General features: G+C 41.3%; 1 protein-coding gene across 1 annotated transcript; it reads right to left on the bottom strand.

The window, feature by feature from the left end:
- Positions 1-8,537: 8,537 nt before the first annotated feature.
- Positions 8,538-16,439, bottom strand: LOC118090076 (cytochrome P450 7A1). The gene is made up of 6 exons (XM_035125406.2): positions 16,360-16,439; positions 14,190-14,430; positions 11,190-11,806; positions 10,325-10,455; positions 9,836-10,011; positions 8,538-9,138 (listed from the first exon to the last, which is right to left on the bottom strand). Exons 1-6 carry the CDS (start codon positions 16,437-16,439, stop codon positions 8,839-8,841), a joined length of 1,545 nt encoding a protein of 514 aa, XP_034981297.2. The 3' UTR covers positions 8,538-8,838.
- Between the last annotated feature and the right edge of the window lie 9,858 nt (positions 16,440-26,297).

The following is a 26,297-nucleotide window of genomic DNA, read 5'->3' as shown; positions in this document are numbered from 1 at the left end:
GAGCTTCTACATGTTTTTCATATTTCATTTTATTTTTATTTTAAAAAAATGGAAATGTGCCTGTGTCTGAGTATGTGCCTGCTGTGAATCTGAGGAACAGGTAAGTGGAACCACAAGACAGCTAATGGGTTTTAAGTTAACTTTATGAAGACATTGGTAACCCAAGTGTTCCCATTCAGATGAACTGGGTACATGCCCAAGATTCCATGCCCCAGGACCTGTCAAAGCGTGGGACAATATTGTGGGGGTGGGGGGTGGGGTGGGGGTCTGAGGCATTGTGCTGCTGCTGCTCCTAACATCACCAAGTAAGATCTATTTTACTCCCTCTTCTGTCCATCCTCAGCCTGCTGGTGCTTCTAAGGTGGGCAGAACCACCACCTCTCCCTTTTGCTATTCAAATTCCAGCCTTGGGGCTTTCTGAGCTACTTAGAATACAGCCCAGCTGTAGACACTTATAGGCTTGTGCTGTAATGTGATTAGGAGAGGGAAAGAAAGCAATGTTTTGAAATGGCTGCTTGTGGGGTGAAACTGAAGATCAATTTGTCTGAGTGGGGTTCCTTAACTAACAAAGTATCTGTTTCAATTGGGGTATATTAAAACATTTTTTAAAGCCCCATGCTAACTTGAGTCGGCATGGCCTGTAAAATGTTAGCAACAAGCTCGTTAACTTTTCAAACAGTAAAGCGGTGAAAACCAGTCATACTGGAGAATTAGTCCCTTTAACTTTCCCTTTAAATTTTCATCTCCACTCTAAGGCAGGTTAGGAGAAAGAAGCTTTTGTAAAGGGATGCAAAACAGTTAAAAGCAGACAGGACAGAGGCACCTTTAACATTTCATTTCTACTACAAGCCAAACTGTGGTGAAGGCTGGAGATGGAGGACAGTGCAGGTAAAGTAAAGTTTTTGCTTTACATGATTAACCAAAACAAAACCTGTTTTTCTAAGTCATTCACTAGATATTGTATTAATGTATTCATTTTGTTTAAATAAAAATAAGTGTGGTCTTCTTGGTTTAGCAGCCAGCAAGCTTCTCAAGAGATCCTGACCTTGAACTAACCCTTGAGGTCTAACTTCCTACCTTTCTCGCTTACCAAAAGAGAACTCTACATCATATGCCTTAAAGCATTTCTGGCTAAATTCATTATGAGAGAATATCTTCATTATCAATTATTATAATGCCTCTTGTTTTGCTTCTTGTTTTGGTCAAATGCCAAAATTAGAAATCATCCAAATTACATCATTTGTAACTTGCAGAATTTAGTGTTCATGATTTCTTCTGAGCTAAACCTGGAGAAGATTAACAGATAAATCAGTTAGTCAGGGATAGGAATTGTTTAGTAGCATTGGTCCCATGATTAACCAGTCCTGCTTTACTTGGATTTAAGCCACTCTACATAAAAAGGTGCCATCCAGCTTGGAGGCTGTTTTCAACCTTTAGTCTCTTGCAAAACTATTAATGTAGATGAACACAGTGGTGGCTGCAGCCACAGTGGTGGCTGCAGCCATTGTTAGTGCAATGAGCATAAAAAATTAAACAGAATTAACTTTCTGTAGCATTCTCCCCTGTCCAAAGGGCCTCTTTGACCCAGCTGTGTCAATGTGACTTCTTATTCCTGTCACAGTGCTAAAGATTTAAATTGCGTGATTGGATTTGAAATAGACTACCTGTTGAAGGGAGGGAGGGAAGTCGAAAGCTCAGCAGAGCTAAAAGTTGTATTGTTTGGTATTGTAATGTTGAGAGTGATGTTAAAGGAATAAAATATTTTTTAAAAAAAAAGAGAAGTTATGTCTGCTGGTCATCTCTCTGCCAAACACCTATTAACCATGAAACTCTTTAAAGCCAGTGTATGGATTTAATGATGGGAAATCATGTATGGCAAGTCTGACTCTATGGATGCTAATTCAAAAATATCCAGGAACTGAAGCTTGTGCTTTAAGATTGTACATGAAGCGCATACACAGGAATAAATAGCACTTGAGAGAGAGAGAGAGAGAGAGAGAGAGAGAGAGAGAGAGAGAGAGAGAGAGAGAGAGAGAGAGAGCAATGCTTATAATTTCCTGCATGTCACTCCTCCATGATTTTATTAAAAGGGTCCCCTGACGACTCTGGGGTTGCGGCGCTCATCTTGCTTTACTGGCCAAGGGAGCCGGCGTACAGCTTCCAGGTCATGTGGCCAGCATGACTAAGCCACTTCTGGTGAACCAGAGCAGTGCACAGAAACGCTTTTTACCTTCTCGCCGGAGCAATACCTATTTATCTACTTGCACTTTGATGTGCTTTCAAACTGCTAGGTGGGCAGGAGATTGGACTGAAGAACGGGAGCTCACCCCATCGGGGGATTCGAACTGCCGACCTTCTGATCAGCAAGCCCTAGGCTCTGTGGTTTAACCCAGAAGGCCACCCGCGAAATGGCTGAATTCATAATCCTGAGAACCACATTGGTGTGGTGCAAGATACAACACAGATGAATTACATGCTTTTGATACTAGGAAAATTCATGAGGAATTTAAAATATTTTAGCAATCTTTACATTCTCCAGTCATTACAAATTAATCTGACACAAAAAAACCTTACATCAGTTAAACTATCTACAGAGCAAAATATCTTCCTAAATTCTAGAATTTTTTGTTGTTGTTTAGCCGTTTAGTCGTGTCCAACCCTTCATGACCTCATGGACCAGAGCACAGCAGGCACTCCTGTCTTCCACTGCCTCCCACAGTTTGGTCAAACACACTGGAGCAGTGTCGTTGTTTTAGGCGAGTGATGTCCCTGCCCCTTCGTAAAAAAAGCTCCCCCCCCAAAAAAAAGGTCAATAACTTTGGCTTTGCACCCCCCACCCCTTAATGAGTAGATCGCTATTGGGAGTAGATCGCAGTGTCTTGGGAGTTGGACGTGCCTGGTGTACAACATAAAAGTTTGTTTGCAGTTGATGTAGCTCTTTTCATTTCAGATCCAATTTCATCCATTGCTAAGATTAAAACTTTATTAATTCAATATGGGCATCTATCTGGTTTCTCAGTCAAATAATTGACAATGTAAGCATTACATTCTAGGAATTCCTCAGTTTCAATCACCTGGCAACTACGTGTGGCTCAATAATCAAGGTCTTTTTATATCTGTAAGGTGTTGCTTATATCTCTGTGTCTTAACAGAATATGTTTTGTACTGTAATATTTCTGGGCATCTATTTAATGGAAATCACTTCTGTTGTTCAAAGGTTCAAGGATAATTGATGGTTCCATTTACTATACAAGTGATTAAAGATACCTGGAGTACTGAAGGCCCTTGACCAGTGCTGGTCAAGGCTATATTTTCAAGGCTGGCTGTTTATACTCAAGGCTGACAGCTTATCAGCTAGCTACTGGCAATACACCTTATCTGGTATATTGTAAAATATGTGTTCTTCTGTAAAGCTGATGTTGATAGCCTGAGGCTCAAACTACACATGACACGGTGGCAGGTCTCTGTGCTCAAACTTGAATCTGCCCCAAGCACATAGAAAGCAGAGTTGGGAGAAAAAGCAATGGGGCCTTCCTCACCTGAGGCCACACATGTCTGATCCCAGAAGTGAATAAATCTCGGATAAAAGCACGTAGGCAGAGGGGCTGCAGAGGCTTAAGCAGCAAGCTTAGATTCAGGTTAAAAGCATGTGTAGTTTGAGCCTGAGTTAGGGTGGTATAGTGGATAGGGTGTTAAATGTACAGCTGTACCTTGGTAGTCGAATGCCTCAGTTGTCGAACAAATTGGCTCCCGAACGTTGCAAACCCAGAAGTGAATGTTCTGGTTTGCAAACGTTTTTTGGAAGCCAAATGTCCAACGCAGCTTTCATGACTTCTGATTGGCTGCAGTAAGCTTCTGCAGCCAATCGGAAGCGGTGCCTTGGTTTTCAGACCGTTTCGGGAGTCGAACAGACTCCTGGAATGGATTAAATTCAAGAACCAGGGTACAACTGAACCCGTGATGTGAAATGACAAAGAAAGCTAGAGTACTTGGTTTTAAAGGAGAATGTGAGTAAGCTGTTGGAATGGAGAGAATCACTTGGACAGGGCCAGCCCAATACATTTTGGCACCTGAGGCAGACCACAAAATAGTGCCCCCCTCCCCACCAGGGAAGAAGGGTTGAGGGAAAATACACCAGGAACAAGCAGGGAAAGATCTACATCGGAATCTGCTGCCCCTATGGATTCTGCCACCTGAGATGGTCGCCTCACCTTGCCTTCTAAGTGAGCCAGCCCTGCATTTGATGCAAAGTCTGTGACAGGGTGTGGAATCATTTTCAGCCCGAAGGCCCACAGCCCCTCCTGGGGAACCTTCTGGGAACTGCATAGTTAGGCAAGGTCAGAGGCAAAAGTGGGTGGAGCAGTAGCCTATATTCCGGTCATCCTAAAGTCAGAGGTTTCAGCACAGCATCTCTCCATCCAGGCAGCAAAAGGCATTATCACAGTACAAAAGGATAAGCTAGCCGAGCAAAACACACAAGGAAGGTGTGAAGCAGGGCCGGCAGTGTGGTGTGGCCTGAGTGGGAGAGAGTCTGCGGTGAGTCCCATGGGCTGGCTAGAGCAGGCATCCCCAAACTGCGGCCCTCCAGATGTTTTGGCCTACAACTCCCATGATCCCTGGCTAAGAGGACCAGTGGTCAGGGAAGATGGGAATTGTAGTCCAAAACATCTGGAGGGCCAAAGTTTGGGGATGCCTGGGCTAGAGAGTCCTGGAGGGTCAGATATGGCCCCCAGGCCTGAGGTTCTCCACCTCTGCCCTATAGGAAGAGCAGGAAAAATGTAGTGGGTCAACAAACTACAAATTGTTCCTGGGATGGGAGAGGCTGACCCCTTTAGTTCAGGCACTGGGGACTTCAAGGTTGGATTATTGCAATGCACTGTGTGTAGGGCTTCCCTTTCACTTGACCTGCAAACCCCAGTTAGTGCAGAATTCTGCAGCCCAGTGCCAGGCCTAATTGTGTGTGGGGTGGAGCTTTCCATTGCTGATCTAAATAAAACAAGGTACTCTAAGGTGCTTTAACTTTTCCACCACAGGACATTTCAAAAGTTGCTGAGGCACACGCCGTTCAGCCGCTGTAAAAAGGCAGTACATTCAGTGTTCCCTGAGTTCGGATTTTTCCTGGAAAATGTATGCATATATCCCAGTTCTCTTGAAGCAATGAGGCCAGAGATCGCTTTATTGTTTGCTAGTCATACTTGCGGGTGGCGCTGTGGTCTAAACCACAGAGCCTAGGGCTTGCCAATCAGAAGATCGGCGGTTTGAATCTGCATGACGGGGTGAGCTCCCGTTGTTCAGTCCCAGCTCCTGCCCACCTAGCAGTTTGAAAGCATGTCAAAGTGCAAGTAGATAAATAGGTACCACTCTGGCGGGAAGGTAAACGGCGTTTCCGTGCGCTGCTCTGGTTTGCCAGAAGCGGCTTAGTCATGCTGGCCACAGGACCCGGAAGCTGTCTGCGGACAAACGCCAGCTCCCTTGGCCTATAGAGCGAGATGAGCGCCGCAACCCCAGAGTTGTCCTAATGGTACCTTTACCTTTATCTTTAGTTATACTTGCCATGCAGTGTTTGCATTCAGATAAAGACCGCTTGGTTACACCTGCATAGAACAAACTTGGAAAAGGCACGTTCCAAGTTTTCACACTGTGTGTGCTCTGAGGCAGTTCTTGTAGCCTGTTTACTGTGCTGAAGTCCACAGAGGGTTGGATGGATTGTGCTCCTCCTCACTGCACATAGGTCCAGAGCACCTAAGTTCCCCACTGCGTGGTCATAGGGAGGTCATGAGGTAGCAGAGTTGGTGGAGCATTAGAACATGGGACTCTTACGGTTGTGGGTTCGAGCCACACATAGGGCAAAAGATTCCTGCACTGCAGGGAGTTAGACGAAATGACCCTCGTGGTTCCTTCCAACTCTACAATTCTGCAATTCTATGAGGAGGTCTCTAGCCAATCATAACTCAAGGCCAGGTGACAGAGCTGACGACCTCGTCAAAAATGGTTGTGATGTTTCCCAAGAAATGTAAATTTATATTTAATCCCAATTACCCATGGATGGAGCTTTCTGTTTCTTTCCCAGAGTTAATTAATAGCTAACTAGTGGTATATGGTTGCATTAGTTATAGTAAAGGTTCTGTAGATTTTTGTGGTAGACCATTTCCTACTGCTGTGGGAGGCAATTCAGCCAATGTAGCTCTTCCTGGTCCTTTCGCAATTTATTGCTCAGAGAGCCGTCAAAATGGACACATAGTTGTAGGACATGTGCAGTAACTGAGCTACAGGGCAAACTAGATCTGACCACCCCTGGCTTATCTAGTTAATGCTTGTGTTATCTAGTTAATGTGGCCTGCCAGAAGTTTGGAGGAAGTCCACAAGGAAGTGATAGCTCTCCTCTAGTGTTTGCCAAGTGGCAATTGTTATTAATTAGCTAAGCAGGGCTTTCAAGTTCTGAAGCACTTATCCTATAGGTAGACAGTGAAAGCATTATGCACACAAAATGGCACCAGGTACTAGGAGGCTTTGGAGTGGGGGGTGGAGCCCCAAGGTTTGCAGAAGCACAAAATAAACACGTCAGGGTGGAAAACTCAAGTGGAGCAGGGGAAGAGACCAAAACCAGCTTATTGAGGACAGATCATGGTCCATGTGCATGGAATGCTCACTGGCTGAAAAAATGAATGTAATGGAGTATTCTGGAAGTGGGTGAGGTTTGCTGGCTGTAGCCCTGAACAGGAACTATCCATGCTACAATAGTACCTTGAATATCAGGTGCTAGGGGGCAAAAAATGAGAGGGCTCTCAGAAAAATGAGAAATGCTGTACACGCCAGCTTCTGTGCTTCCCAGAAGCATTGGCTTGGGAATGTCTGGAAATAAGAAACAAAAACCGCATACAAGGCTTGGGAATTTTCTTTCCAGTTGCAACTGGGGAAGTCCGTTTCCAGTTGAACCTAGAAAACATCATGTACTAGTAATTAATAAATATTATTATGGCCTATGTTGCTACTCCGTAAGTTAAAAGACGAATTTGACACTGTTGGTCTTCTTTTCCTGAATTGCACTGGAAAACCCTTTGTATGTTCTCAGGTAATTTGGACAGAAGAGCCTTGTAAGCTGAAGTTATTGCAGGTTAAGTAAACAGGAGGGTTCCGTTATTAGGCAAACTGGCATAGTTCTGTTGACTTTAATGATGAAAGGGTCGGTTGCCAGATGGGAATAAGCCAGAGTGGGGTTACTATTGTCTATTGGTATTCTAGGGAGAGAACATGGTACATATTTTTAAAATATTTTACTGTAATAGCGTGCTCAGTTTCTTATAATATACAATATCTAAGGTTGCTTGCAGATGGGCAATTTCGGTTTGCTGGCTTTCTCACTTTGCCTGTTTTAAATTCCTGTTTCTGTGCTTTGAAACACAGCTGCGGCCATTGCCACCAGCCGAGCAGCTTTAATGAAAATCATTTCACTGCAATGTCTTTATTAAAATTTGTAAGTTTAATAAACACATTTTTGTATGTGGTTTTGACAAATATACACATTTTACAAAGACTTTTGGAGGATAACTGTGTTTTGGATCATAATCATGTTTTGAAAATTGTGAATTAGGTAGATTTGCCTTTAAATGCAAACTGAGTCAAATTTGTTCTCCATCCCTACTTCCAGTAAGCCTATTTATTGAGCATTTCATCTGGGTACAGTGCATCAAGGAACTGTTATCCCACACTTCCCAGTGCTTTTTCTTGTCACTTCCCTTACCGCAAAACACAATTTTTTGAGAGTGCAAGACCTCCAAATCAACTTTAATTGCACAACCTGAATTTGTCAGTATGTGGTTGAATCCCAGCCAAAAATACTGTATTTTGTAAGCACCCTGTTTTTTGTTCCCTGCCAGTGCTGCTACATGATTATAAGCAAAACATCCCATCACTGTTTCCTCATGAGCAAGGGTAGTGCTTTTTCTAAGTTTCACCCAAGATTATTACAGTATTTGCATCTCCATGGCTGAGTGAGTTATTTATTTATTTATTTATTTGCTTGCTTGCTTGCTTATATATTTCACAAGATTCATCAGGCACCTTTGCAAAGTGATTGAGATGTTTTATTGAAGAAAATGTAATCTGAAATGAACAGAAATAAACAATGTACACATACACACCTCATTTGGAGAAATGTGAAGGTTGGAACATGATACATTTCAGAATCTCGAATGCCAGTATATTGTAACCTTAAATAAACACCAGCCCTGCCTGCATAAGCATTTCATCCAGTTTTGTACCAACTGCCCTGATGACGCTAAATCATAACCCCTTTTTGTCTGTTTGTCTGCACGTTTTGTTTGCGGCATTATGCAACCAGCTTCTACAGAAAGAGATAAAGGTTAAAGTAACCTCCTTCTCTCCGTCAGCTCAGAAGCTTGGTCACTTATTTACTTACTTGCAATACATATATATATATATATTTAACCAAATGCCCATGGTAAAAAAACAACAACACAGAACATTCAAACAGATTAAACAACCATTGGTTTTAGCAACAGTTCCCACCCCATTTTTCACCTATCGCAGCCCACTCACTCCCCCTCTGCCTCTCACGCAAGGAGGGCTCTGTGACAACAGACTCATGCTGGGACTTTTGAGCAACTTAAGACCTTTCATCCCTATTCTGCAATCCATTCAGGCTTTCATCCTGAGCAGTGTTTTTATTATTTATGAATGGTTGCCTACAGGTATCCACAGCAAGAAGCATCTCACCCCTTGCCTATAGAAGCAACTGGGCTAAAAAGCAAACACAAAATAAAAAGATGGTGTCCCTGTGGGGACCAAATACACAAACAGCATTTTTCTTCCACACATTCATAGGCATTTTAATCTGTACTTGAAATCAATGTCACCTGCAGGTTGTAAAACACCAAGTCCTACCCGCGATTGGTCTAAAGATGGGCATGTCACATTCTTGTCAAGAAGCTCCACTTCAAAATAAGATAGCAATAAAGTCAAAAATTGTTTAATTTCATGAACGGCCAATAATCTTCCAGGACATTTTGCAAGTCCTATTCCAAAAGGCATATAATAATATTTTAACTTGCGACCATTGCGGTAAAAAGTGGTCTTTTCCTTTCCATTTTCCTCAAGATAGCGGTCATACTTGTATGTCTGCAAAAAAAAAGTCCAAAATAATGCAGTTTTAAACTCAACATCATTTAGGAAGCATAAGATTATTTCAGATTTGCAAATGAAATATTAATGTGTGTTCATCTTCCTTAATACTTTAAATTGGATTTGTATACGAGTTCCTCCAAAAGCTTGAGTTGCCAAATGTTCTTAGAATCATAGAGTTGGAAGAGACCACAAGGGCCATCCAGTCCAACCCCCTGCCAAGCAGGAAACACCATCAAAGCATTCTTGACATATGCCTGTCAAGCCTCTGGTTAAAGACCTCCAAAGAAGGAGACTCCACCACACTACCAGTCTTTTTCAATAAAGATAAAATAAATTCATCTCAGTTAATTATTGAAATATAAAATAAATTACAGCTGGCAGTTCTGTAATTATTAAAGTATTAATCAACTCTTTTGTGCAAATGAAATTGGAAAAGGAGAGGGAACATATTTAATCTTAAAAATTTTTACCAAAGTTTCAGCTTGTTTGGCATGGAACTGCTGGTGCTAAATGTTCCTTCCTTGCTTCACTCCAGAATGCCTCTTTTAAAAAGCTCTGGAATTCATCTAGCAAAAAGCCAGCACTTGTGTGCAATAAGAGGCAACAATATTGATGTCAAGTGGTTGACTGCAAGCACTAAGGCAATTCTGCTGATGTGCGCGGCTTTGTTTTGAAGCTGTCAATTACTCACCAGGGGATCAGAGTAGATTTCTGGATCAAAATGCAACAGCTGGGGATAAAGAGCTATAGTGTCATCTTTGCGGATATTGTAGGAGTTGCTGCCTAATTGCAAAATGAAATCTTCCTTAGCAACTCTGACTGTCATAGATGCACTGGAGAGCCTTATTGCTTCCTTGATAACACTATCTGTGTAGGAAAGAAAGAAAGAGAAACCATCAACCTAGATACAGTATACAGAGTGCTCAATTCAAAGTAATGTGATGGACACAAATAAGAGAAAGTCAATGGGGAGGACAACAAAATTCCTCGGGTTTTGTATGCTTCCACCAAACACTATTGTACTTAGAAACTGATTGTTGTCACATATTTAGGATAATGTGACTGTAACTAAGCATTAGAGAACTGATCAGTTTCAATCATATAATGGTTCCTAAATACTGGCATATGTTATTTTATCATTAGTATGTGAAAGTGGAGGATTCAGGTTAAGCAACTATACCTAATATAGGCATGTCATCCAGCTGTTTCCGATTCAAAGAAATAGGTTTCCTGGTCGAGTCAATCTTTATCTCAGCATTTTCTAACACCCTTTGCACCTCTTTAATAGCTGCTTCCATTGCTTTTGGATTCCTGAAATTTTAAAAAAGGCATACTGAAATAATAGTACAATTATTACTGTAATCTAGCCCATGCAATTAGTGCAGGAAAAAGAACGTGCGAGTCATTGTCTGCAGGTGCATCCAAAAGCAGGGGAGAGTTGCAGGCAGGCCTGAATGACCACGGATGGTATGATAATCTAGTATCTTGGAGGCTTTGAGAGATCCAACCTGGGATTGGCTGCTCTAGGTACCCTGGCCCTAGCACTGAATGATGTATTTTACACCAACTCAGTATGACATGACCAATTTGAACACACCCTCCAAACATGTAACACCTTCTACCTAAGTAACTTCCTTTTGGCCAAACCCTCATGCCCGTCCCCACTCCTGGGAAATATACAAGCAGGACATCAGGGCAATAGCCATCTTCAATCATTTGTTTGTCCCCAGAATCTAGTTTTTAGATGTGCATTGCTTCTGAACGTGGAACAACCATAACTAAGGACAACTCTGGGGTAGCAGAGGGAGAAGTAAGAAGAACAAAAGAAATAAGGCTGCAGTCTTAATCCCACTCACCTGGGAGTAAGCCCCATTGAATTCAATAGGACTTACTTTTGAGTAGACATCATTAGGCTTGCACTGTCAATCACCAGTGCTGGAAAATGCATCTCATGCAGCTCATTAGCAGCAACATGTCCACCATGTTACGTTCCATCTGGTAAATGGTAAACCAAAGTTTGTAGCATGGGAAATGTAGCTACTTACCTAATAAGATAGAATGAAGTCCAAAAGGTTGCAGGTATTGTGTTAGACTGTGAAGCCCACAGAACTGCAAGATGGGTCTTTGCTTTTTCCTTTTCATCAAAAGTGGAGAGTGTATCATTGAAGAACATGCGGAGGGCAATGAGCTCAGAGATGTTGTCTCTTTTTTTAAGGGTCTTGTGGAGCAGAGCATCAGCCAGCTTCTCACGTGCGCTGTGGGCACTTTTGAACAGGTGGATTGGTAGGCCTGCCACAAGGGCCGGAAAGACTTGGTCAAATGCCTTGAAGTTCTCCAGGGCACTGAGGATAAAGGCTCTGTGGGCTTCTTGGTTGGCAGAAAGGCCCTTGTCATGGCCCACTGGTTTGAAGTCTGTACCAAACAGTGTTAGAAACCCAGCTTCAAACATCACACGGCAGCAGAATTCATAAAGCTTATCAGTTACCCAGTCACTGGAGTCAATTCTCGATGCATTTGGTTCTACCATGACATAGTGCAGGTTTTCCATCATGGACTCAGTGAGAAAGGTCAAGGCGTTACCCTGCAGGTTTCTGGTGAAGGTCTGGTGTATATTCTCAGTGGTGTTTCCATCATTTGGGTCAATACTACCATGTCCAAATGCCTGTTGTGAAAAAATGGGGAATGTTAAGTGCCACCCATCATAATTTGTTATTTATCCGATCCCTTCCCCCTGCCCACACCTCTGCCTGCTGGCATGTGAGAGCAAAATAGTTATTCAGGCAGGCAGGCACAGCCCTTTGCATCTCATTGGGTGGCATTTATGAGAAGCATCCCAACTTTGAGGGCCTTTGTTGGGAGGAGGCTGCATCCTGAGATAGAGCTGAAAAGCTTCTGTGCCTAAGCAGAAAACTGTCTGCAGCGCTTTGGGTGCTGCCCTGAGTGAAGAATAATTTACAAGTGAAATCAGAGGCAAAATATTTTCTCCATAATTTAGAACAGGAATAGAAATTATTAAACATGTAGCCAGCCGCCTGATGGATGTTGACAGATAAAGTATGACCACTTAGGTATCCACTTAAGGCTTTATCATTGTCTCCAAGAGGAGTTGAAACAGGCTGTAGTTTTGCCAAGGAGGATGGCAAAATGATATTAAGTACTAAATTTGAGAGTAATCCTAAATCTTTTCTTCCAGGTTACAAAATCCATCATCTTAATAACTGTCTGGTGAAGAAGGTTTATGTTTTAAGGAGGACATTGAAGCCAATTAACCGTCCAAACTTGCTGTTACCGATACTGAGCCATGCGCATGCACACACACACCCCGTAGAAATGTACTTCAGCTTTCATAATAGCATTCCAAATTTCATAGAAGACAATAGATAAGGCTTGGACACTGAACCAGTAATCCAGAGCATACATGACTGGAAATAAGTACCACTGAGGGCACCCTCTTTTCCATGCTTACTTTGAAGAAACCCTACTGGACTCATTGGGCCTTAATCTAGGTTAGTGTGGATGGAAATGGAGCCTGAATGAATCAGATTTAGGTCATGGTAAGACTGATCTGGCGGAATATTAATCTGTGCATTGTTGCTGCCAATATGTATTTGTTTACTTTAAATTAAAATAAAACTTACCTAGACATAAAAACAAATCAATTCATAGCAACTATATTGTAAACTAATATCTATTCCAGCAATCTGTGGTTCACAATCCTATACATGTTACTCATGAGTAAAGCCTAGGAATTTAAATAGGGCTTGCTTACTTCCAAGTAAGTGCACAAAGACTGCAGCTTAATTTTCTTAAATGGACCAATATTGATTCATTTAAATATGTACGTAAAATCAATTTTCATGTACATTAAGGAAGGATTTAAGACTCATTGTGGAGACAGTTGTATTATTGAGATATGGATATTAAGGCAAACTGAGAAGGGGACGACAGAGGACGAGATGGTTGGACAGTGTTCTCGAAGCTACGAACATGAGTTTGACCAAACTGCAGGAGGCAGTGGAAGACAGGAGTGCCTGGCGTGCTATGGTCCATGGGGGTCACGAAGAGTCGGACACGACTAAACGACTAAACAACAATTGCAACTTACTGAGAACCTTGGGCTCCACTTCCAATTGCACTTTAAATAGGTAAGAAAGATCTCCCTTAGCTCCATTAGGATCTGGCAGGAGACACAGTGTTGTCTCCAATTGCAAGGTGCCACTATCATACGTGGGATCAGGCACACCTGCACAGATGGAACATCCATGTGCAGACGTGGTAGAACCATAGTGTGAGATAGTCTTGTGAGATAGCTCACTCCAGATCATCTTTAAAAGTTGGTGGGAGGACCACACCAACTGTCAGGGCACATTCATAGGTTCCATTCAGTTATGAATTTCTGGTCTCGCTTGTGTACCTTGGAAACTTGACTTCTGGAGCTTGGGCTTGCTGCCGAGCCTGCACTGTTACTAGTCTGAGTAAAGATCTTTTCATTTCAAGTAAGAGTCAATTTCAATCTGGTGGACTACAGAATATGAAATAAAAGCAACAACAAAATACCTATTTTGTTGTTGCTAATAATAATAATAATAATAATAATAATAATAATAATAATAATAATTTATTATTTATACCCCGCCCATCCAGCTGGGTTTCCCCAGCCACTCTGGGCAGCTTCCAACAGAAAAATAAAATAATCTATTAAACATTAAAAGCCTCCCTAAACAGGGCTGCCTTCAGATGTCTTCTAAATATCTGGTAACTGTTTTTCTCTTTGACATCTGATGGGAGGGCGTTCCACAGGGCGGGCGCCACCACCGAGAAGGCCCTCTGTCTGGTTCCCTGCAACTTGGCTTCTCCCAATGAGGGAACCACCAGAAGGCTCTTGGTACTGGATCTCAGTGTCCGGGCAGAACAATGGGGGTGGAGACGCTCCTTCAGGTATACTGGACCGAGGCCATGCTTTTATTTCATATTCTGTAGTCCTGGTGTCTGTATAGATGAAGGATAGGCCGTGAATATTTTTAATAGGTAAAGTTAAATGCTACCTTTGCAGAGATTGCAAAATGGAACTTTTTCCAGTCCAGGTGTCTTGCGTGTCCCATCATGGCATGATATGAAAAGGGGTCAGTGAGAAAATGAACATATTTTCCAGCCAATTTGCAAGTAAAAATGGGACCATATTTTTTTTGTCTTGTCCTGAGGAAGTTGAGAGGATTAGCACCAAACTGCAAAGCACAGCCAAGATATGGCAGTAGCCCATTCTCCAAGGGTGGCTCACTTGGACGTCTGCAAAAGGCAATATATACATGGTGAAGATTATGGCTGTAAATTAATATACGACCTTCAAATCTGCTGCGCAAGAATCTATTTATTACACACATCCATCACTGCTAGAAGGAACTGCCCTCCTCTGAGTAAAAAATGCACTAAGAAGGCAGTAGATAACTGGCAAATAATGAGTTTGGTACAATACAGAAGCTTGTTTTAGCCCTGATGATGAGAATGCATCAGACACACTGTAAATCAAATTTGATGAAATTTACCTTTGCTTTTAAACAGATCACTTCTCTTGGTTGGTGTGTCTTTTTATTTTAAATAGAAATTGTAGTTCATGGCAGAATATGTTTACCTGGATAAGTTTTATTACCAAATGAACATTACAGAGCATGCATTTGTGTTGGGGGGCAGAGTTGAGATATAAATATGTATTTTAAAATGTATTTTCTATGTGAAAGAAGCCACCTCTGAGAGTCTGCCAAGCCCAGACTTGGCAGCTGGCTTGCTGCAATAGATGCAATATCTGTTTGGTTTGACTGCTCAGCCTTGTTTGCTCTTTGGAACAATAGATCTACTAGTATTGCTGCTGTGCGCGCGTCTGTGTAGAAATCAAGCCTGCCAGCTTTAACTGTGTTGACTATTCTGCATGTTTATTACTCAACTACTGCTCCGATTTTCATGTGAAGATTTTCATGCAAAAGCAGCTGCTTGCATGTATAGCCAGTACACATGTCCACATTTACATTGTACTGTATTGCTAATTCAAGCCTTCTTGAACAGCCTGGTTGAATCTTTAGAAGCCTACACAGATGTGTTCTCTACCTCATCCAAAGTCATCACTAGTGCTACACATGTAAAACAGCAAGTGGGGAAAGTTTAATGCAGTATTGTGGAACGTTACTGATCATTAATCTCATGGGCAATCAAATAATCTGAACCCATCAAAGAAAGATAAATGAATTATTGTTGGCTTCTTTCACATTTAGAGCTTCATATTTGAACCAAGGTTGTAATTTGGGGCAAGGAACAGCAAGCACATGCTGAATGCTATGTCGTGTGTGTGTGTGTGTTTGCATATTCCTCCATTTGGATGTCTGTTGCAGATTACATTTTAGTAGTACAACTTCTTATCATTCAACAGAAAGCACACACAGATAACATTCATCTCTCTCTCTTTAATCTATCAAGCAAAAAACAGAAACCGTATAAGGACAATGTAGGAAAAGTCATTAAGCATCCTGTTTACATGATGCAGACCAAAGGAACAACAGTGCTAGCCACTTCTGATAAATTAGACCCTCTCTATTCCAATTCACATAATTAATTAGCTGACAGATATGTTGCATGCATTTGTTCCTTTTCTTTATATTTATGTGCCTAGTTCAAATAATTGGGAGATGCACCTTTTTTGGAAAGCATGTAAACATAAAAAGTGAATAATTAAATAAACAAACAAACTAGATACCACTAAACCAGACTGTTTTTGTTATAGTTAGTTATACACACACACACACACACACACACACACACACACACACACACACGTATGTATGTATGTATGTATGTATGTATGTATGTATGTGTGTGTGTATAACTAACTATAACAAAAACAGCCTGGTTTAGTGGTGTGTAGTTTGTTTGTTTATTTAATTATTCACTTTTTATGTGTACATGCTTTCCAAAAAAGGTGCATCTCATATTTTAGGTGCATTTCATATATTAGTAATGTGTATAGTTATATAACGTGTGTGTGTGTGTGTGTGTGTGTGTGTGTGTGTGTGTGTACATACATATGTTATATAATTATACACATTACTAATATATGAAAATATAATATATATCATTAATTTTAATTAATAAACACAAATGCAAATGTATTATGATTTTAAACAGAGAAGAAAACTTCATGAAATAATGTATGAAAACAATCCTTCTTACCTCCTCCTTATTCCCAGAACAAGCCATAGCATTAAGCACAGAATCATCCCTATTCCCCATATCAAAAGCAATGAAACCATTTCAGACAATTACAGTGAAATGTCAAGTATGAAACAATGGTTTACACTCCAGCCCGAGACTGATATAGAAGACGACGGAGGGCCACTTTTTATATTCAGCAGGAACACCTATTCACTTAACTGTACTTAAGTAACCCATGTAAGCTATTAATTAACCATTTCTGGACAAAATTTCTGTGCCTGCAGTTGGACCAAAATCTCTCATAAAGACCAAGAGAGAATTGGACTAGATATCTGAGATGGTGGCCTTGAGCTGATAATCACGGTATCAGTGAGTGGCCAAAGTAATCAAGGAGCTTTAATAACTGATAATGTAAAGGTCTCTCAGACGTGCTTTGATCTATTATGTAGATTTAGCGAGTACAGTTTATAGTTCAATCTTAGCTGTAAGTGAAATAGCTGTTTAATGACATTACCTCTGTTGGGTTGCCAAGTTTTGATTTCTTTTTTTCTTTTTCTTTTTGTTATGGTGCCAGGAATGGAAACAGGAGTGGCTAAGGATAAAAGTGATAGGTTGGCATGGGTCCAGGATTCTATTTGAAGAGTCATGGGAGGAGCCTAGCTGAATTGCTGATGCACTGAAATACCAACGTCATTGCTAGATTAATGCTGATGCAGGAGAAAACATTCTCATGTAGCCATCCATAGTGCTTATCCTGTTGAGTTTGTTCAGCTAATTTTTTCTGCTTAAATTTCTGGAGGTGTAGTGAAACTGATGCTCATCACACTAGGAGAATATCTAGAAGCGACTAGGTAAATTATGGTTACTATGAGCAATTCCCATTCCTTAGCATTTACAAACTTAGGAAGTGGCCATATCATGGGGGTAAATATGAACCGTTTGACCCATGGGGGGTAAATAACAAAAGAATTGGATAGGTGCCTGGATTCAAAATGTGGGCTAAACTCACTGTCCAGCAGAAGAGAGCCCCCAGTAGCACAGTTTAAACCAGGAGTCCCCAAACTACGGCCCGGGGCCCGGATATGGACCGCGATGCTCATTTATCTGGCCCCCGGCGCCCCCTGCTGCCGTTGCCCGCTCCTTGCGGCGCACCGTGGCTGCCCACTTCCAGGTCAGAAATAGCTTGTGCGCATGCGTCATTTCCAGCACACTTCTGGGTCGAAGGAGGCCCATGCGCATGCGCACAAGCTATTTCCGGTGTTCCGGCGACCCGGAAGTGCACCGGAAATAGCATGTGAACACGTGTATGCGTGCACGCTCCCACGTGCTCCGGCCTACCACACAATTGGCACTGGAGGCGCCGGCCCAGGGCCAGGTAAGTTTGGAGACTCCTGGTTTAAACTCTCAAAAGTTTAGCAGTACTAGAACATGGAAATATAGGTTGTTAAACCCTTTTATCCCACTTGGTTGTATAAACACTCCCCTCTTTCTGCCTCTCTTGCAATGAGCAAATCACACACTGTTAAGTAAGTTTAACATTATTTACTTACAAAACATTCCAAAGGTCAGGTTCATGCATATATCTAAGCAGCAAGGAGAACACAGGTAGAATATACAGAAAGATAATGTCTGAGCTTGCATAGACATGTCTTCCTTGATCAGTTACAAGCTTTCCCTCCTTTCCTCCCTTGTCAGAGAAGAGGGGGCATGGCCTGGCTGAGTCTAGAAATATAGTCTTAACCCCTTCATACACTAACTAGCGCTTATGCATAGTTAGAATTGACTGCAATTTCCCCTACATATTGTGGGACATTCAATGGCTTTCAACAAGCTTGCTTCTGGGGAGCTGTGCTTATTAGGAAAATAAGATGACCTTAGAAATCCAAGCCTAGGTGCAGAAATTTTCAGTTGACTAAAGAGATTTCTAGAAGCAGAAATGCTTCTCCACTTTCTGCTTAAAGCTAAATAGCAATTATTGGGTGTTGCTCAATTGTCCACGGCTGGGAGCAGCACCCTGAGTAACAAGTAGTATTCCCCTGTCTTTGTCTGCCTTCATTTCCCACTTCCTCTGTAGTCTCACATGCATCTTTTTTCGATATTGTGAGCCCCTTTGACTTTGAGTACAGACTCGCATTCTTTGTAAAGTACCATATACATTATTTCATTTCATTTTATTTTAAATGTGTATATTGCCCTTCATCTGTAGATCTCAGGGTGGTTCACAGCATAAAAACACAAGCTAAAAACACAAAATCCACGATAAAAAGAATAAGAACAAAACAAATCAGTAACACCTCACCCCCAACCCCCTCCCACAAACATCTGAAGAAGTGTGCATGCACACGAAAGCTCATACCAATGACAAACTTAGTTGGTCTCTAAGGTGCTATTGGAAGGAATTTTTTTAATTTTGTTTCAACTATACCAGACCAACACGGCTACCTACCTGTAACTAGAACCTTTAAAGGAGTATAGGATGTTAATCAGCCAAAGACTGATAATTGTGCTAAATAAATAAATATTAATAATATTCTTTCTGAGTTCCTTTTTCCCATGTTTGTGTCTGCTTGTAGCACTCCCCCTCGCCTTTATCTCCCCTCTCTCCATCTCTTCATTTATATATATATATATATACACACACACACACACACACATACATACACAGTGGAATCTTGGTTTTCGAGCGTCTCAGAAGCCAAACAATTTGGAACCCGGACGCCGAAAACCTGGAAGTACGGTAATTGCTTCCGTTTTCCGAGGTGCATTTTTCATTTTTTTCCATTGACTTTGCAGCCAGCCCATTGATCCTCAATTGTCGAACATTTCGGAAGTCAAATGGTCTTCCAGAACGGATTACGTATGGCAACTGAGGTTCCACTGTATATGAGATTGTTACGGTTTCATAAACGGTCAGTTGAAGAGATATACAGTGGTACCTCGGGTTAAGAACTTAATTCGTTCTGGAGGTCTTTTCTTAACCTGTAACTGTTCTTAACCAGAGGTACCACTTTAGCTAATGGGGCATCCCGCTACCGCCACACGATTTCTGTTCTCATCCTGAAGCAAAGTTCTTAATCCGAGGTACTATTTCTGGGTTAGCGGAGTCTGTAACCTGAAGCATCTGTAATGTGAAGCGTCTGTAACCCGAGGTATCTCTGTAATCTGTAAATATATGGTCCCCAATTATATATTTGGAGAATGATCCTTCCAGCCTATAGACCAGGTATAGCCAACAGGGTGTCCTCCCTATGTTGCTGTACCACAACTTCCACAAACCCATAGTTACAATTTCTCAGCCTAACTTGCCTCGCAGGGTTGTTGTGAGGATAAAATGGAGAGGGGAAGAAATCGTGTCAGCCACCTTGAGCTTTTTGGATGAAAGACGGAATATAAATGTAATAATACATAAAATAATAAATAACCCTCTACCATAGGCCATGGTGTTTAGAGTTGATGGGAGTTGGAGTCCAGCAACATCTGGCGGGTGGAGAGTGCCATATATTATACTCCTACTTTAAAACTCATCAAATATATACAAGGATTTACACATTACACATACCATATTTATTGTAGGGTGGAGATTAATAAGTGAGAACTGGGTACATATATGTGGTGAAAATGAGGACAATGAGCCAAATGTGTCATTGTTTTGTTCTATATTTTAAACAATATACATTCCTTCTCAGGACTTAAATGTAGTATGGAAAGGGTGGACAGGTGAAAGTTTTATAGACAAAGGAATTATGTGTACCTCTTCCAAATTAATTTCCAGAGATCCCCATATATTTTTCTTTCATTTTGTTATGTAAATGAACGGCTATCTTGAATATTGAAAATGTTCTTTCAAAGTTAAAGTTAAAGTTTAATTCTTCTTCCCCTCCAAACTGGCCCCTCTAGGTTCTACGAATGCATTTTCTACGTTTCCTCAATGAGATAATGAATACTAATGAAGCATTTACTTGAAGTCTATTTCTTAATTCCCAATACTGTACACACACCACCATCTGCCAAGTGTGGCCTATATTTTTAAATGATTTTAACTTTTCATAATTAATTTTCCATTAATAATACAGAATAACTAATTTGCATCTGATTAAGCAGCATTTTATTATTTATCATTGTGTGTAATATAGTAATATTCACATTATGTAAGTCAAGCATATTAATCTTCTCAAATATAGTGTAACACGAAACCCTAATCTCCAAGCAGCAACAGACTCTAGGGTTTCAAGCACTTACTCAGGGCATAACCTTGATCTTGATATTGCTTTAGTTTTCCAGGAGAGCTCCAAACTCCAGCACAGAGCAATACATGTCTTTATGTATCCAGCTTCCAGCCTGCTTTCAACTCTCACTATTGTTCTTCTACAATCTACATACCGGTAGCAAGTAGGTAAGGGGAAGTGGAGGAAAGACCAACTCATTAGTTCTATGACACAGAGCAACTTTGGATAAGCTAACTAGCCAGTCAAAGCCATTCCCTTGACAACAGAATTGGCTTGTCAAGCTTCACATTACACATTCTACCCTCACAGATACAAGATCACAAGATTTGAAAGGGGACCCATAGTTTCATCCAGACTGTGTCCCCCCCCCAAAAAAACCTCATAACACTAAACATAAATAATACAAGTTTGCAACGAATGCAGGAAAATAACAATTGACAAGGAAGTACCTTCTATGGATGCCTAATTAAACACAACTTTATTTACCTACATTTTAAAGACATTTCCACATGTTCCCCTCCTGTAATATAATCAACTGGCAGATTAAAGAGCAAGGTAAAGGAACGCTGCAATTCTCTCTATGAGAGCTGAAAAATCAATTTGGAATTTCAATTAACAGTCACACACACACATACATCAAAGAGCATGGGAAAAAATGGGAAGATGTCAAGCACACCATAATACTAAAATATAATTAAAGGATTTCCAGTAGAGGGAGGCGGAACCCTAAGTGTGCCTAACTATCATGATCATTAATTTTATTTCACTAGCAGCTATTGGTCTCTTGGTCTTTACACCACTGTTGCATTTCCTGTATGCAAGTACACAGTGTCAAGCAAAAGGGAACTATTGAAGGAAAATGCTTTACAATTTAACACTAAAGGATTTAGGAACAAAATTCCAGCAGTTAATAATTAAGCATTCAAAATTCACTGTGGCCGGGGGTGGGGGGAGGAAATGAAATCCCAGCGTTGCATCACTTTCTAATTTCTATGATTTCCACTTTGCATACTGCAATATGTGACTGCTTGTGTTGTGCTTGCTCCAGCAGATGGAGCAAGAAGTCTGAAACAGCCCTTTAAAAGCACCCAGCCATGTCTTTTAATAGAAGCAAATTAGCCCATAGCTTTCAATTTTAATGCTGTGTACGGACAATTGCTCTGCCTCTGTAAATAGCGAAGTTGTATCACAATAGTTTTCATTTACAGAATGAAGGTTGGAAGGAACAAAAATACTGGAAAGACCAAAATGTTCCAATACAGAAACATTTTGGTTGGGACAGCTCAGTTGGTAGAGTATGAGACTTTCAACCTCAGAGATTCCTTCATTGCAGGAGGTTGGACTAGACTAGACGGTCCTTGTGGTCCCTTTCAACTCTACAAGTCTATGATTCTATTATTCTTTTTCAGCCATGTTATGTTCAAACATTGTGGCAAACCATATCTTGGTGCCCTGCCCCATCTCTTTCTCAAACACAGAGTTGAAACTTACCTAACCTCCCCCCTGTCCACAAGGTCATTATAGATAGGTGCACCATTCCGTATTGGTTCTGTTTAATCCTGCATTGTTAAAAGTCAAAGTATTTATTGTTTTCTAAAATATTTATACCCTGCTTTTCTAGCATCTTTAGTTTCATGGGCTGATTTAGTCTTTAATGTACACCCCACTGTAGTCTTTTGTTTCATGGTGTTACATCATACCAGGCATCCCCAAACTTCGGCCCTCCAGATGTTTTGGACTACAGTTCCCATCATCCCTGACCTGTTAGCTAGGGATCATGGGAGTTGTAGGCCAAAACATCTGGAGGGCCGCAGTTTGGGGATGCCTGCATCATACTCTAATGGCCAATCTTCAATGAAATGAAAGTCAGCTTCTGTTTTGGAAATATAGTTTATTTTTGTTGCAGCCTGCCATGAAACATTGCTTGATATCTTCCAGATGCCCAGGGGTATCTTGCTGAACTTTCACGGAAGCAGAATGCTACATTACCATGACCTGATCTGGAAAAGCAGTGTTGTTGTTCTTATAGTCTTATATTATAGATTAGGCGGGTTACTTAAATAGGAAACTAATTAATACTTGGCCCAGTAATTTTTATCATACTATGTTGAGTATCTTTGGAAGCTGAACTGGTGAGATATAAAATAATCAGTCGATCAATAAACATGAAGTTCAAACATGCAAGCAAAAATGTTAAGGGACAGGGAAGAATGATTGCATAATCCCATTACTGTGTCTTGAGGTAAAATTCCACTTGAGGTTTTAGTTACAGTACTGTAATAGCATGTTTCTCTGCCCACTTCCTGATAGGCCTTTCCTGTCTTTGATTTCTCTGACGGTCCAAATTCCTGTTTCTTTTTATAGTGATGCATTGTCATGACGGGCTGTGCATTTCCTTTCTTTCCTCAACATGCTGTAATTTCTCTACTGTGTGGCAGATGGAAACTGCAACTGCAATTCATGACTACCGGTATATATAGTTTGTGGGTGATGAGAAAGCCACAGAACAAATGAGCTATGATTGCTCCTCTGTAATAAACATCGTAAAGACAGGTCCACAGGCTGTTAGGTGCAGCTATGGTTATAGTAATTTAATTGACCCTCTTTCTTAAGTTAAACAGCATCCCTAAGCCTCCAGGAGCAACTATCTCAGTCCTGAACGAGTGCTGGAAGTCTGTGGACAATTGGATGAGGAAGAATAGACTAGGATGTGATGTGGACAACATGGAGGAAATACTGGTAAGGGCAGTGTGTGTTCTTTTTCCAGGGGGTACTGAAAAGTACGCAGTACCAGCGCCTATTCTTTGTCACACTCACCATGAAGTTGTCACAGTAAACGCCACACTTTTTAACAAATGTGGCATTTACTGTGACAACTTCATGGTGAGTACCGGCACCTATTTTTCTAGTGGTGGGCGGGGGGAAGCACTGGGTAAGGGAATGTCATGTACCTGATAGAAGCATGTACCTGATTGATGGAATCTCTGTGATCTTGATCAACTAAAGAATCTGGAGGAGCATTGAAAACAAAGTCAATGTTGTTGCCAAGTGTATCTTCTTACATCTTTGGCTAAGAATGAGTCCCTCTCCCCCCTTCTCTCTGCCAAACGTTGTTACACTGGTCCATGTGTCTGTATATTCCAGACTTGGTCACTACAATTCAGTCTGCATGGAGCTGTCTTTGAAAACTAATGCAACAGAGTGCTGCTGCACATTTCCAATGTGTTTGCGATGCAGGCACATATTCAAACCAGTTTGTGCTAGTTACTTTGGTTTCCAATTTGCTTCTAGGCCCAGTTTAAGGTATTGCTTTCAGCTTTCAAACGTTACACAGCCTGGGATGCGAACACCTAAAGGATCTTCTCTTCTCAAATGAGCTCACTTACCAAGCCAGATGGATATTTCTGGGAACCCTGGACTTTAAAATGTTGTATCCTACCAAGTCAGTGGTTTTCAAACTTTTTTCTCTGGGCTACACTTTCAGAATAAAAATTTGCTCATGCCACACTGAATTTTTTTTATAAGAAATACATTGGGAAACAAAACAAAACAAAACAAACAAACAAAACAACTCACAACAGTGCTTGATTTTGAAAAGCTATCTATCCGTATTCTGCAATAATTATTTTTTATATTGTTCTACTATACTATATATTTCAATGTTTCTTTGACTGTCCTTGAATCTTCATGCCACACTTGTCATCCTCTCCTGGCACAACCACTGTACTAAGTCAGATCACAGTAGACCCCTATTCGAGGGGGGCGAGGATCCATTCTCAAAAAAAATAAAAGGAAAAGACCAGGGCATCTTGAAATAGAATGTGGTGCAGCCTGATTTTGAATTGGCTAAAAGAAATGAAGTGAATGGGTGCAATTGTACGAAGTCATTGTTCTGATGTTCTTGAAGTATGAAAACTGAGGGTGCATTCCGACATGGAGAATATTGGGTTAGTTTTCCTGTTTATAGATACTGTTTATTATACTTCTGTGCTAACTTTCCTTTCGCACTGCAGTTGACCTGCTGCTTTATGGAACTCTGGCTTTTTGACAAGTATAATAGCATATTTCACTAAATTTCATTCACAACGGAGTGCGTGATGTGACACAACAACAAATATCATTGGCAGTGGTGTGCGGTCAACGGACTAGGGAAAGGGTAGGCAATCTAAGGCCCATGGGCCAGATGCGGCCCAATCGCCTTCTAAATCCGGCGGTCTGGGAATCAGCGTGTTTTTGCATGAGTAGAATGTGTGCTTTTATTTAAAATGCATATCTGGGTTATTTATGGGGCATAGGAATTCGTTCATTCCCCCAAAAAATATAGTCCGGCCGACCACATGGTCTGAGGGACGGTGGACCGGCCACAGCTGAAAAAGGTTGCTGTCCCCTGGACTAGGGGCACTAGGCTAGCCCCCTAAAGGGTCCAAGAGCACTCCTGCCACATCCTCAAACCCCACCTGAGTAACAAGTAGTATTCCCCTGTCTTTGTCTGCCTTCATTTCCCACTTCCTCTGTAGTCTCACATGCATCTTTTTTCGATATGGTGTGCGGTGAATTTTTTTGTAGGGGAACAGTTAGGGCCAGAGGCAGCAGCTTGCAAGGCTGATTGAGTTGGGGGCAGACATTGCATGTGTGAGCATCACACCTCCCTCCCTAACATGGGCAGAAGCTTCCCGGGCTTTGGGAAGTGGCAGCAGAGCTTCAGCATCCTGTCAAGAGGCCTGCTGCCTCCTTCCCAAAGCCCGGGAAGCTTCTGCCCATGTTAGGGAGGGAGGTGTGATGCTCACACATGCAATGTCTGCCCCCAACTCAATCAGCCTTGCAAGCTGCTGCCTCTGGCCCTAACTGTTCCCCTACAAAAAAATTCACCGCACACCACTGCTAATAACTTTCACTCGCATATAATACACATATAATATATGGGCAGCATTATCACTCTTTTTATTGCTTCATAAATAGAATATTTTGACTATTTAGTTGAGTGCCTGTTTAATATTAGTAGTTTTAACAATGCCTAGTTTTAGGACAGCATCTGAGTAAACTAGCTTGAGGAACTGTATACTTTGGTCTAATTCTTTTCATAGAATCATTATCTGGATTGTCTCTTAGTTATAGAGGCCTAGAGTTATTTTCGGCCTTTTCAGTGTATGAATATCCAACAGCATTGTTCTTTGTTTAACACTGTATTTACACTTCTCTCAGGTTGCTAAGTCACCTGTCCTTGTGCAAATATTTTCAAAGCCTACATGATAAATGATTGCAAGAAAAAGGTAGTGGAAGGTAGTGCAACTTCTACCTCCAGCCATTTTTCTTCCTCCACTTTTTCACGTTTCTTCCTGTACACTTCCTTGTACACTTAAGGCCAGGCCAAAATAACATTAGCAGCAATTTAATGGAAACAGAAACTAATTAAGAAAAGCACAAGCTATCCTACTGCTGAGTGTATTTTGTATAGGTTAGTGAGGCCTAAAACACAAGTAATTAGGTTCTCTGTGACTCACTGCAACAGACAGTGAAGACTTGTTCTGTTAGTGGAGCTAGAACAGGCATCCCCAAACTTCGGCCCTCCAGATGTTTTGGACTACAATCCCCATCATCCCTTACCATTGGTCCTGTTAGCTAGGGATCATGGGAGTTGTAGGCCAAAACATCTGGAGGGGCGCAGTTTGGGGATGCCTGAGCTAGAACATCGAAACGTCCCTTATAGCAGTCAGACTATCTAGCCATTGA

Source organism: Zootoca vivipara, chromosome 8 (genome assembly GCF_963506605.1).
Source record: "Zootoca vivipara chromosome 8, rZooViv1.1, whole genome shotgun sequence".
Lineage (NCBI taxonomy): Eukaryota > Metazoa > Chordata > Lepidosauria > Squamata > Lacertidae > Zootoca > Zootoca vivipara.
Note: the sequence above shows the minus strand (reverse complement) of the source record. Positions and strands in the feature narration are given on the sequence as shown.

Excerpts from the sequence above, each read along its gene's own strand:
- LOC118090076 (XM_035125406.2), bottom strand. The coding sequence starts at position 16,439 with ATGGTTTCATTGCTTTTGATATGGGGAATAGGGATGATTCTGTGCTTA. Across the intron at positions 11,807-14,189 it reads ATTTTGCAATCTCTGCAAAG|GCATTTGGACATGGTAGTAT; the intron begins GTAGCATTTAAC and ends TTTTCACAACAG. Across the intron at positions 9,139-9,835 it reads AAATCTACTCTGATCCCCTG|ACATACAAGTATGACCGCTA; the intron begins GTGAGTAATTGA and ends TTTTTTTTGCAG.